This window comes from Pteropus vampyrus, unplaced genomic scaffold, assembly GCF_000151845.1.
Source record: "Pteropus vampyrus isolate Shadow unplaced genomic scaffold, Pvam_2.0 Scaffold583, whole genome shotgun sequence".
In the NCBI taxonomy this organism is placed as follows: Eukaryota; Metazoa; Chordata; class Mammalia; order Chiroptera; family Pteropodidae; genus Pteropus; species Pteropus vampyrus.
In genome coordinates this window covers 471,446-485,838 of record NW_011889364.1, presented here as the reverse complement: position 1 = coordinate 485,838, position 14,393 = coordinate 471,446, and the positions used below count along the sequence as shown (strand labels likewise).

Here is a 14,393-nt window from a genome sequence, read left to right as displayed (position 1 = left end):
TTCTGAACTCAGAGTTGTAAATCAGAATTCCTGCACTCTTTTGTTTCTATTACAGTTGACGTTGAATATTATATTAATTTCAGGTGTACGACATAGCGGTCACACATTAATATAACTTACAAAATGATCTCCCCAATAAGTCTAGTATCTACCTGGCACCATACATAATTATTACAATATTATTGACATATTCCCTATGCTGTACTTCATATTCCCATGACTATTTTATAACTACCAAGTTGTACTTCTTAATCCCTTCACCTTTTTCACCCAGTCCTCCAACTCCCCTCTCATCTGGCAACCATCAGTTTGTTCTCTGTATCTATGAATTTGTTTCTGTTTGGTTTGTTCATTTATTTTGTTTCTTAGATTCCACATATAAGCAAATTCATATGGTATTTTCTTCCTCTGTCTGACTTATTTTGCTTAGCATAATGGATCCTCTAGATTCATCCATGTTGTTGCGAATGGCAAGATTTCATTTTTTTTTTTTTATGGCTGAGGAATATTACAAGTTCTTGTACCCTTAAGACAAAACCATCAATATTACAAGAAAGCTCTTTGCCCTTTTTAACAAATAGACTTAGCTGAAAACCAAGAAATAGACTAGGTACAGATTTAACCTTAGTCTGATAATAACAGGTATGTAAACATTTGCTAGCCTTTTTGTCCTCTAAAACAGAGATGGTTGTCCTCACAAAGCACAATAAGCAACACACAAGGTCCCATTAACAGCTGATAACCAAAAATGGACTCTTCTGTTTCAGTTCTAATTCCTAGCCTGGCTGAATTTAAAAACCTGAGGCATCTAATTTTGTTTCCTCAGCCATTTCAATTATAACATCTAGCCAAGACTGAATTAAAGAACTTAGAGCTTACACTTTTCTGCTTCCTCTATGCTAGGGTATCTCTATCACAGCAATATTGACATTTGGGGTCATAATCCTTTGTGATCAAGAGCCTTCCTGTACTTTGCAGGATGTTGAGCAGCATTCCAGGCCTCCATCCACCAGATGCCAATAGCATTTCCTGCCCCAAAACGTGACCACCAAAAATGTCTCCAGCCATTTCCAATGTCCCCTGGGGGCAAAATTACCCCCAGTCAAAAAACACTGATCTACACCATGACAAGGAACTTGAACTCTGATTCCTCCAAACAGCAGACAAGCTTGTAAATAAACATAAAGAGCTGACTTCAGGCCTTCTAGATGCAAAGTTACCCACCTCACTTGCCCACCTCTTCACCCTTTCTCTCTCAGTTCCAACAGTAACTTCTCATGATGTCTTTTGCAGAGATCACCTCCCCAAACACAACCAAAGGCAAGAAAGAGGTGAGTGGAAGCTGACTGCTGGAACTTAGCCAGGTAACAAATGTTTACAAAGCCCCAAACTAGCAAATGGCAGTGGATACTATATATTATATGTGTACTACATATTATATATCATATGTTGATATACTGTATATCATATACATGATATATATATCTCACTATAAAGGTAGAGAGATAATGATGATGATGATAGTAATAGATGATAGATAGATGATAAATGATGATGATGATTATAGATAGATAGAGATGATAGATAGATATAGTGAGCATGTATATATGGGTATATATGTGTACATGTGTGTATGTACTGTCCCCTAAAGATGAAATCCTATCCGCTAAAGATAGAATCAATCCCAGACCAAGAAAGACAAACTAAGCAAGACTGTATTAGGCTATGCTTAGCTGCTGCAACAAAGAGGCCCAATTATTTAATGATTTTTAAAAGATAGATCTTTATTACTTTCTGAGTTAGCAGTTCAGAGGTGAGAAGTCTAAGCTGGTTAAGGGATTCTGCTCTGTGAGGCTATTAAGGGTTCCAACATTCTTTCCATACTATTGCTCCACCATCCCCTGGCATCTTGTTCTCGACTGCATGATCAAAGCTGGGTTACTGCAATGTTGCGTTCCTGCCAGTGGGGAGAGGAGAGAGGGAATCCAGGGCAAGTTGCCTGGAGTACAGGGTGAAAAGAAGAGAGTAGAAAGAGGAGACGCATCTACTCACTGTATAATGTGCTAATAAGGGTATGATCATTTCCTTAGAGACTTTTTTTTCTTAATTTTTCGATTACCATTGATATTCAGTATTATAGCAGTTTTAGATACACAGCATAGTGATTAGAAATTAATATAACAACGAAGTAATCACTCTGATAAGTTTAGTACCCATCTGACACTGTACATAGTTGTTACAATATTCCTGGCTATATTTCCTATGCTGTGCTTAACATCTCATGACTATTTTGTAACTACCAATTTTATTTCTTAATTCCTTCACCTTTTTCACCCAGCCCACTAACTCCCCTCCCATCTAGCAACCATCAATTTGTTCCCTGTATTTTATGAGTTTGTCTCTGTTTTGTTTGTTCATTTATTTTTTTTAGATTCTACATATTAGTGAAATCATAAGGTATTTGTCTTTCTCTATCTGATTTATTTTAGTCAGCATAATACCCTTGAGGTCCATCCATGTCGTTGCAAGTGGCAAGATTTTATTCTTTTTTTGTGGCTGAGTAATATTCCATTGTGTATATATATATACACACAATCTGTTGTCATCTAGACTGTGAGCTTCTTGAGGGCATAAATAAGAGCAAGTCCACATCGGAAGTTCCACAAATGTTCACTGAAGTCATAAACAAATAATCAAGCAATCAATAGGAACATTTCATTACAAAATTTCATTGCCAGCTCCCTCGAAAAGTTAAACACAGAATTACCATATGACCCAGCAACTCCACTTTTAGGAATAAACCCAAGAAAATTGAAAGCGAGAACCCAAATAAATACTTGCACATCCATGTTCACAGCAGCACTAGTCGCAACAGCCAAAAAGTGAGAACAACCCAAATGTCATCAGTAGATGAAAGCATAAACAAAATGTGGTCTATCCATACAGTGGAATGTTATTCAGCCATAAAAAGAAATGAACTTCTAATACATGTTACAATGTGAATGAACCTCAAAAACACACTGAAAGAAGCCAGTCACAAAAGGTCATATAATGTATGACCCCATTTATATGAAATGTCTGGAGTAGGCAAATCCATAGAGACAGAAAGCAGATTAGTGGTTGCCAGGGGCTAGGAGAGGGGGGAGTGGAAAGTGACAGTCTAATGGGTTTTATTTTGGAGTGATGAAAATGTTTGGAACTAGATAAAGGGCAGTCAGGCAGGAGGCAAGTTGTACAACATTGTGGATGTACTAAATTGCCACTGAACTGTATACTTTAAAATGGTGAATTTTATGTTGTGTGAATTTTACCTCAATTAAAAAAAAATGTATTGCCAGAAAAAGGTAGATGTAAAGATCTTATGATAGGTCAGATACTTCATAGCGGTTCTGAAGCCAATACTTTGGTGCCTACTCTGTACAAATGGGTTTGAATCAAGAAGACTTTAGCTGTCATTTAGAGAGAGATTTTCTCTATCAGGAGGCGGGGGTGGGGAGGCAAGTTGCTCCTAAACTAGCATGCTCCACTCAGAATTTCCATAAAGACTCAGATTGAAAGAGTAGAACATTAAGAAAGTTTATGTGAACCTCCAGTTCTGAATGTTCCTCCAGTCCTTTGTAATATCGCTCTGCTTATAATTCTTTGGTATGATAGTATTTTCCTCTTTGGATCATTCATTCAGTTCAAGAATACTTACTGAGCATCTACTATTTGCCAAGGGATGTTTTAGTTGCTGGGAAACAGCTGTGAACAAGACAAAGTCCCTATCCTGATGAGACTTACTGTCTAGACCCACAAATCTCCTGGGGAGCTTGTTAAAGTGCAAATGTGAATTTAGCGCACCAAGAGTCTGCATTCCTAACAGTCTCTCAAGTGATACTGATGCTGCTAGACTGAGGACTATGCTTTGAGTACAAAGATGTGGGGATCAGCATAAAAATAGTCTTTCAATTCATTTATGTTTCAGTTTTTAAAGTTTCACCTTGGCCTTCATTCTTCTCCAGCCACTGGCCCATCTCTTTGCTATCTTTCATAGACAAATTTCTTGATTTAAAAAGGCCAGTTAGAGTGTCTTCTAAGCTATAAGTTTACCTAAGAGTTTCTCTTTGTATAATATTGTAATGTTATAAAAATAGAGACTGAAGCATTCTTGGCTGTGAGGGTTGTCTCATGCAATAGAGGATGTGGAGTAGCATCTCTGGCTTCCGTCCACTGCATATCAGGAGCACCCCCTCAGTGGTGACAATCATAAACATCTTCAGACATTACCAATGTCCTCTGGGTGTCAAAATTGCCTCTGTTTGAGAACTTCTGGTCTATTTCTAGCAAACTTACCACTTCCCTGTTGGTAAAAGAGGTTCACAATAACTAACCCTTATCTGGTATTTACCAGGCACAGACACATAGCATCTCTTAACTCATTTAATCTTGCCAAAAACTCTATGGAGTCCTATTACTGTCCCATCTTAACTGAGGCACAGAGTGATCGAGTGACTTTCCCAAGGTTGCTCAGCCAGTGAATGGTAGAGTCAGGATTCGAACCAGGTCCTCTGGCTCTAGAACCTGTTTTCTCATGCTTTTGACTGTCCCTCAGGACTGTGGGACCTATCAGAGTGGATTTTTATTATTATCATTTATATCTTTAAAGCTACAACAGGTTGTTGAGAATTTCGAGTCACTTCTCATCAACAAGACTCTCTGGGGAACAGGAGAGAAAAGAGAAGTTGCATCCATGATCACATCTCTTCTCCAGACTATGGAATCCAGTGTTCTAGAAACTGCCTTGAAAACCCCAAACCAAGAAATCCAGAAAGTTCAAAACAGCACTATGGGTAAGGAGACAATATGGCCTGATACACACAGGAGGCTGGTTACTAGCTGGGATCTGGATTAAGCAATTAGAAATTAAATACACTGCACGTGTCCATTTATAGAAAATGCAAACTAGTCTATAGGGGGACGAGGGGATGTGAAAAGGGAGCATGAGAAAATCTGGGGAAATTTGGGGTTGATGAAAATGTTCACTACCTTGATTGTGGTGGTGATTTTACAGGTGTACACACCAATAAAATTCATCAAATTGTACACTTTAATGTGTGCAGTTTCTTGTACATCAATTACACCTCCATAGAGCTGCTAAAATATATATATATATTGTCAATCATTTCCAGTGCTAGATCTCAGATTTTGGCTTAAAGTATTTTTTAATCTAGTGCCTACATAACCTAATAGCACATGTAGAAGGAACATCTTACTACATGTTTTAAAAATAAAAATCCTTTTGTTACACATGTCGTACATATTAGTTATATAACCGTGTGAGATAATATGTTAATTAGGTTGACTGCGATTATCATTTCACTATGTGTGTGTGTCAAATCATATTGTACACCTCAAATATACATAATTTTTATTTTTAAAAATAAAAATAACTAAAATCCCAAAGCAAGATCAAATATTAATTTTTAAATTAGAAATAAAACACAGACAAAACTAAATTTAGACCAGCTGAATCTGCCCACAACCCAATCTTCTAATCCTATATCTATATAGGCACATGTTTGATGAAGAGACATATTTGTTGTGTGTATTTTCTTTTACATACGGTTGCACAACCTGCTTTTTCACTTATTATCTCCCTAATATCTTTCCATGTAAATTATGTATAGCATCATTACTGATGTTATTGTCTTCAGTGGTTTATAGAGTTGCATTGTATAAGTGTACCATAATTTATTCATTTCCCCATTCTGGGAAATGTGGGGTTTGCCAAACAACCCTGTAATAAAGACCACTCAAAATTTATCTGTATGTATTTGTTTGATATTTTCTTAGGATCAACTCATAAAAGAGGAGTTATTAAGTCAAGGGGAAAAAACATTTTAGACTCTAGTACACATCACTATACTGGCCTCCAGAAATGTTTGTTGTGCTTTTATTCCGCTCAGGGATATCAAAGGATTGGTATATGTCTAACGAACCATTTCTGTTTCACCAATTTGTCTGATAAAGTACTTTATGCTCTGGAAAAATAATAATAATGAAAGTAAATTTAAAAGGTAAAATCTAGTGTCTAACCATCTTGAGAAACTGGAATCTGGACACTTTCATCCTGAATTAAACCATGTTTCATATTATAAGTAACTCATCTTTCCTGATTTAGCCAGCTTCTAATTAATTGGTAACCAGCGCCCACAATGGGCTTCAGTCTTCTTGTTTATAAAACAAGAAAATAATACTGCATAAAATGCACTTAGAACTGGGGCCGGTAATAGCTATGATTTTGATTATTCTATTTTTCATTCTCTATTATTACAAAATTTTACTTAAATAGTATTCTTTTTTTCCTATTCCTATCTACTTTATTTATAATAGTATCATTCTTTGCTATTTTGTTATGCTATTTTGTTACTTGCCTTTTTTACCTTTTAACCAAAAGAAGGCACAATAAAAATCCAGCTTCAACAATGTCCAACTCACAGCCAGTTTTCTTTTTAAGCTAAATATTTTTTATGAGTTTGTTTCTTCATTGCAATTCTTTCATGACTTCAACTTTATTGGAAGCATGGTTCCCTATTATAGAGATAAATCATCAATTATTTAATTAATTCCTTTTTGTCGAACATTTAGGTCATTTCCCATTTTTTACCATCATCATCTATGCTGCTATGAACTTTCTTATAGCTATATCTACCCTTTCAACCATAATTGTTCTGAGAATAAATTTCTAGAAAGAAATGTTAGAGAATATTAGTTTAGAACTTGGTTTCAAGATTGGAGTCTCACCTAATTTGGAACTTCAGTTTCCTGATATGAATAACAGTTCATCATGGGGATATATGAGGCTGTCATAAGATGACAATGTATAAAGCAATGTATAGCGCAGTGCCTGGCACCTCCTAGACACTTGCGGCCTGTTTGTGTTGCTGTGGACATTTTTAAGGCTTATAAAATACTGTTGTGGTTACCACAGGGAAAAGAGGGTGGAGGAGGTAGAAAAGGATTAAGGAGGTCAAATATATGGTGACAGAAAGAGATTTAACTTTGGGTAGTGAACATACAATGCAATGTATAGATGACGTATCATAAAATTGTACACTTGAAACCTATATAATTTTATTAATCAGCATCACCCCAATAAACTTAATGTTAAAAATATAATAATGGTAATAATGGTATAATAAAGCTTATAATAATGGTAAGCTTGCCCGGTACCTTTCTTATCAGCTATTGAAACTCGAGTTGTTACAGACAATTGCTCTGAGGAAAGAAAGATCTTCAACTTGAACGTCCAAATGAACTCACTGGACATCCACTGCAATGACATCATCCAGGGAAACGTACAAGGTACATATGGTGGCTGCATTCAGAATCCATAAGACACGCACAGCAATATCACTGTGTGAGTCATGAGGAAATACCCCCAGCAGGTTCCTCCCTGATAGATAATTTTCAGCATGGAAGAGACTTCTTTGCAATTTGGGGGCTGTTCTGTCTGTGTCTCAGTTCAGGTCCAACCAGAAGCAGTTTGTGGGACAATTTTAAGGAGGTCAAGTGTGAGGATTTCATTTGGGAAGTGATCCCAGGAAACAGCCTCTTCTTTGCCCCTCTTCTCACCTTTCATATCATTTTCTTCTAAGGGTAGAACTTTTTTTATGTAAATCAACTAAACCTCTCTTTTTTCAGTTCTAGTCTCCCAAGTTTTACCGCATTCAATACAAAAAAAGGTTCAGGGCCACAGATACAAAGTCTGTCTCAGAATGTGAGAAGGGAAGAGACACTGAAAAGCTCAACTTATTTCAACCCTCATATATATTAATATGTATGTACATATATGTGTGTATACATGTACGTGTTTACATGTGCGTGTATAAATATCTGTACATATACATCATCTTTAAAAAGGTAAATAATGACTCAGGAAAATGCAAACGAATGCTGTCAAAGACCATATTTGACTCATTAATTAATGAAGAAAGCAATAAAATGATAAGAAGTTCAAAGGCAATTTGAAGAACAGATATTCACACATGAGCGTATTCATGTACGGGACAGTCACAAATACAGAAATCAATATGCTGACAGATGCACTCTGGTCGATAGCCTGTAGGGCAATGCCATGTAATGTTTGGGTTTATGTTTTCCATAGGGCAGAAAGCAACTGCATATCCACCAGACAAAATGCACTTGTGTTTATGGAAAGCACTGTGCTACTATCAGTGTTCTACATGTTATCTTCTATGCCTACGGCGTAGTGAAATAGAGTTGTTACTTGGCAGGAAAAAATCAATATAAAAGTGCAACACTCCTATAGAATCAGATAATTTCCAATACTCAGCTCTCACTGGCTATCTTGGACATGCACATATATTTAGATACATATATACATGCCTAGAAAAAATCCAGAATAGGTATGTATATGTATTTCTAATCAGTAATTATCTCTAAGTGGTAGAATATTATATGAATTTTATTTCATTTTCTCTTTACTCTTTTTCTCATCAAAATTTTATCATTTATTTTTACAACAACTAAATCGTGGCATTCAAATAATATGACACTCTACAGTCACTAAAATAAATAAACCAAATATACATGTATTGGTATGGTTAAATCTTGAAAACACTAACGAGAATGACAGAATAAATTTGTAAAAGCAACTCTGTGACTATCCTAAAAAGCATTGAATTTAAGACTTTAAGTGGGTGAATTATATCTCAATAAAGCTATTTTTTAACAGAAGAAAGAATGCTATTCATTTTATTAAAAATTTGAATTTTTTCAAGAATATAACTATTTAGTAATATTGGATATCATTACACTGTTTAAGAAATTACTGTCAGTGCCCTGATTCATATTGGTGATTCAAAAGGAATTATCGTAGCTGTGGTAGTAACAACAATAATGTATAAAATTTATTGAGCCCATGTGCCACAGCATCTTCTAAATGTTTTAAACCTATTGATTCAATTAGACCCAGTGCTTTCAGGTATATTTATTATTATTCCCGTTTTACAGTTGAAGAAGCAGAGGCATTGTTTACTAAAGATTACACAGCTAAGTGATTATAATCAAGAGGTTTCTTGAGCTTTGGGCAATGGGTCATCATGGATAGTAAATAGCACCTCATTTATTTGACAGCAAAAATAGTTTTTTTCCCACTTAGTATTTAACATAAATGCAACTTAATCAGTGTGAGTTTGTGACTATAATTGCATTTTGATGAAAATGTTTCTGAAGTTTGTTGCATATGCCCTTATCTTAATAAACAAAAAAAAAAGATTAAAAAAAAGAAGAAGAAAGTTGCATAGGGATATCCAAGTGTGATAACATTTATGTGAATTTTTAAACAAAGAAAATAAGAATACATATTGTTATAGAAACCTACATATGTAGTAAAATTACAAAAGTATTCATGGAAAGGCTACACTTCCACTTCAAGTTCATGGTTATTTCTGGAGAAGGAAGAAAGGCAATGAAATAGTGAGAGCTTTAGCCATATCTAAAACATTTTATTTCTTTAAAAAATAATTCCGAAGCCAATATGACAAAATGATAACATATGTTAAATCTGGATGTAGATGTCATTTATACTTTTCTGAGTGTTTGAAATATAAGTTAAACTTTTTTAGGAAATTAAGAAGATGTTTGACACTGTGCTGGGGGCCCTATGGTTTCCAAATGAATTCTCCTGCATAATCATATAGGAAATTTAGTGCCTGCTGGGAAAACAGAATTCAATCCATATGAAATAATTAGTGGGCAGGTGAATTCACACCAGAATGGCAGGGGCTGCATTTGAAATACAAGTTCAGAGAACAGCATCATAAGCTCCCTAAGGAGTTGGGGAAGACTTCCTGAACCAGAGGCTGGCACCGAGCTGGGTCATAAGGATGAGCTGGATTCAGGGAGAAAGAGCATGGGAGGAAGAGTAAACTTCCTAGGCACACCTGAGCACAGGTGCGCCAATCATAGTAGTATGACAGGTGTGGGGCAGGAAAGCGGATGGAAAGAATGGTGGCGGCACTTTGTTCTTCTGTTTCCTCAGGTCCCAGTGCGGTTGCCTTGATTTCATACTCTTCTCTTGGAAACATCATAAATGCAACTTTTTTTGACGAGATGAATGAGAAAGATGGAGTTTTCCTGAACTCCCAGGTAGTAAGTGCTGCTATTGGACCCAAAAGGAACATATCTCTTTTCAACTCTGTGATTCTGAGTTTTCAGCACGTGAAGGTGAGTCAAAGCTGCAATTTGAGCTTGCTTGGGTTTCACAGAGATAGAACAATTTCCAAAGCCTCCCCAATCAGTGGTTCTGGGCCTGCTCTGCCCCATACGGTTGCCAGGAGCCACCTGTAGTTAAAAAGCATTTAAAATGTGATTGATCTCACCATTTTGGATGGTCCTTGAAAACAGGAACTTTGTTTTTGGCATTTATCATCCAGACTATCCTAAACCTTGGATCCCTGTTCTCTCCCGGTATCCAGCTAATGAATAGTTAGCTTGTAACAGGAACTGTTTCTATTTATCAGAGTTTAGATGGGGGAAGGGACAAGGAACAGCCCGTGAAAGGGGGAAGAAGTTGTGAGTAATCCTTCACCTTTTCACTTCTTCATTTGCCATTATGGTCAAGGGTCATCTCAGTAAAGCCTCTAGCCACAAGTGGCACAAGTTCTCCTATGAAAGGAATATGAAAGAAATGGGTAATGATGACTGAATGCAGAAGTTAAAAAATAGGAAGAAAGGATGAGATAAGAAAGAGATAAGAAAGAAGTGAACACAGTAAGGGATGGTGAGTTCCACTTCCTGATCCTTGAGGATGGTGTCATACTCAGACTAAAGGTTGATAAGATGTGTCACCACTGAGTCCACTTATTACCATTTTCGAGTTTTAAAATACTAGTTCTTCAAAGCGTGGTTGATAGAGTGGGCATGAGTATGCATATTAAAAATGCCAAGAGCGAGAAAAATTGCTGTAGAGAAAAAAAGAAATGGTGGATGGGCAATGGAGAAGTAGAGCTGAGAGAGAGTAGCAGAGGAGAGATTAAAATGAAGTGAAAAATTAAGGAGAACTTTGGGGAAATAGTAGAACCTTAGAAGAGATTTTTTTTTAAATCATAGGAGTTTTTTTAATCGTAATTGTTTGTAATTTGCTTTGCAATATTAACCCTTTTCCCCAACATTCTACAAAATCTTGAATAAGATTTTTATTTATTGCGTTCATTAAAATAATTAATTAAAATAAAATGTGATGGGTCAAGATTGAGATTTCAAAGACTTAGTATTTCTAACACTTAGTATTTCCAGATTCCAAAAACTTAGTAAGAAAAAAGAATGTAAAGTAAAATATCTCCTTAATAATTTTTACCTTGATTACATATATTGATTTATAATGGCATATTAAAAAACACTACTTCGAATATAATGAGTTAAATAAAATCTATCTTTAAAATTAATTTGACCTGCTTCTCTACTTTTTTTAATGTGGTTGGTAGAAAATTTCAAATTACATAAGTGACTTACATGCTATTTCTCTCGGGCAGCATTACTCTAGTGTGTGGAATTATTTTAGTTGCAGGTACCTCCTACATCTATGAAATTTGAAGTAAGACATAATATTCATTTCTGCACAGAAGCCTGGTATTAACTGTAAAGACTACATAACTTAATCAGAAAAAAAAAGCTTATTTAATCCATTGCCTTTTCCCATTCTATGCCCAAATTCTTTTTTATTTTTCCTCGAAGTAATTCTCCCAAATAAATCTAGTACCCACTTGGCTGCCTAAACTCTTAAAGGTAGGAGGGGCACTAGCCAGACATAGATGCAGTAAAATTAATTTGTTCTCTTCCCTTTCAGCTCTGTTAAGACAATAAGTATTGAAGGAAGACTTACTGTTTGTGACAACATGAATGAACCTTGAGGTCATTATTCCAAGTGACATAAGTCAGACAGAGAAAGACAAATACTGTATGATCTCACTCATGTGTGGACTCTAAAAAAGCCAAACTCATAGAAACAGAATAGATTGGTGGTTGCCAGGGGCCGGAGGTGAGAGAAACAGGTGAAGGTGACCAAAGGATACAAACTTCCAGTTATAAGAAGAATAAGTCCTGTGGCGGGGGGGGGCGGGGATCTAATGTAAAGCACAGGGATTCTAGTTAACAACCACTGTATTGTATATTTGAAAGTCGCTGAGAGTAGATTTTAAAAGTTCTCACCACGAAATAAAAATTGTAGCTATGTGAGGTAATGGATGTTAACTAATCTGATTGTGGTTATTATTTCACAATGTTGGCATATAACAAATCATTACATTGTATACCTTAAACTCACAGTGTTATTGTCAATTACAAACTCACATATGTCAATTATGTCTCAATAAAGCTGGAAAAATGAATTCAATCTAATAATTAAATTTTTAGATTAAAAATCTAAAAACATAGGTTTTTCTATCTGATGCATAAAATCTGGGTGTGGAATCTGGGTATGGCATGGGGCAGTGAGGGTAAAGCAAGAAATCTGGGAATGCGCCAGTGGATTATCAAAGAAGATATAGGTTTCAAACAAGAGAACATCTTGCTCATCTCCTTGACTCCATGCAGTATTGCTCTAGAGGCCTGAGGCATAAAGAGAAGAGGTTAAAAGCTAATCTTATGCTCTCTTTCCTGGTGATGTTTTTTCCTCGCTACCCTCTCTTATTGCATGAGCAATTATTATGTTGTCGTCGGAGACAGAGTTGGTATGAAGGGACCGGGGAAATATGGCTTAGAGAATATTTGGGAGAAAACTTTGTGGGAGCCTTATACTCTTTTTTTTGTCTGACTCCCACGGCAGTGGACAAAGTTCTAAAACCAATGACACCTTGTAAAATTCTGGCTCCCACAGAGATTGATGACCTTGTTTCGCGTTTTGTGAAATTCCAATAGAGCTGGGACTATGGAGACAGGTACCCTGGTGGCCATCCTCTTCACTTAAAATAGAAATCACATGAGTCATTTCTAAGCCGTGATTCTCCTCATTCACCACTCTGGCTAGAGCGACTGAGAGTTGTCCCTCCTGAGCAGAATACGATGAGCCCATTCTATTTTCAGACGAAGCCCCTGAGCAAAAAGGCCTTCTGTGTCTTCTGGAAAAGCACAGAGGAAGGTGGCCACTGGTCCACGGATGGTTGTTTCCCGATACAAGTGAACAAGAGTCATACTACATGCAGATGCACCCATCTGTCCAGTTTTGCAGTCCTCTTGGCCTTCACCAGCCAGGTATGATGTTAAACATTTAATTCCTCCAGCTAATCTTTTTTGAGCCCTTCTTAGGTGGTGATAAATGCTGTAAAAAAGTTAAAATGCGCAAGGGACTGGAGTGACCATAGAGGCACGCCGCTTTAGACAGAGTGGTCACAGGAGGGTTAATATTCAAGCTGAAATCTGAATGGTGAGAGTCAGCAGTGCTACAACATGGATGAATATGATGCTGAGTGAAGGAAGCCAGATGCAGAAGGATTCACAAGTGTATGATTTCACTTATATGAAATGTCCAGAAAAAAGGCAAATCCATAGAGACAAAAAGCAAATTGGTGGTTTCAGGGGCTGGGGGAAGGAAGGAATGGAGGGTAACTGCATAATGACCCTGGGGTTTTATTTTGGGGTGATGAAAATGTTTTGTAACTAGATAGAGGTGGTGGTTGCACAACATTGTGAATGTACAAAACACCACTGAGCTGTCCACTGTAAAATGGTGAGCTTTATAGTATTTAGATTTTACCTCAATGAAAAAAAAAAGTCAGTAGAAAAAGATCTCAGAAAGAGCATCCAAAGAAAAGACACATGTATGTGTAAAGACCCTGAACACAAGACAAATTCGATATGTTCAAAAAAAAAAGCATGGCTGGAACAGAGTGAATGAGAGGGAGTTGGAAGGAAACAAGGTTGGAGAGATGGAAGCAGAAGAAATGTGCCAGATGTTGAATGGCATGGTCAGATATTTGGATTTCATTCAAATTGCAATGGGAAGGCAATGGAATATATCTACCAGGGATGAGGCATATTTATGTCATTAGAAGATCCCTCTGTCTCTCAGGTCAAAAATGGACAGTGGTCAAGAGTGGACTCACAGAGATATAATGGCCCAGATGACAGCAGTAGAGGTGGTAGGAGAAGGTCAGACTGGACATGTATCCTAGAGGTGGGGTTGGGGGACTTACTGATGATATAGGCTGGGAGACAGCACACAGGAAGTCCTGCATCCCTCCCCTCTTCTCAGAGATGGAAGCAGTACCCCTAGAACAATATTTGGTGGAAATCTCTGACCTCTCCTATTACATAAGGCAGCCAAAATAGGTTAAAAACATAAAATACTTCTTTCATTCATCATTATATTTATGAAATTCAACAAGTGG

The 14,393-nt window shown here is 36.7% G+C and overlaps 1 protein-coding gene across 1 annotated transcript in view; it reads left to right on the top strand.

The window, feature by feature from the left end:
* Nucleotides 1-14,393, top strand: part of ADGRE3 (adhesion G protein-coupled receptor E3) — a 47,641-nt gene that overhangs the window by 20,563 nt on the left and 12,685 nt on the right. Inside the window, exons 5-9 of the mRNA XM_023525641.1 lie at nt 1,294-1,331; nt 4,649-4,832; nt 7,228-7,347; nt 10,049-10,233; nt 13,090-13,257. Of these exons, the coding sequence (XP_023381409.1) occupies nt 1,294-1,331; nt 4,649-4,832; nt 7,228-7,347; nt 10,049-10,233; nt 13,090-13,257 (695 nt within the window). The remainder of the gene's footprint in view (nt 1-1,293; nt 1,332-4,648; nt 4,833-7,227; nt 7,348-10,048; nt 10,234-13,089; nt 13,258-14,393) is intronic.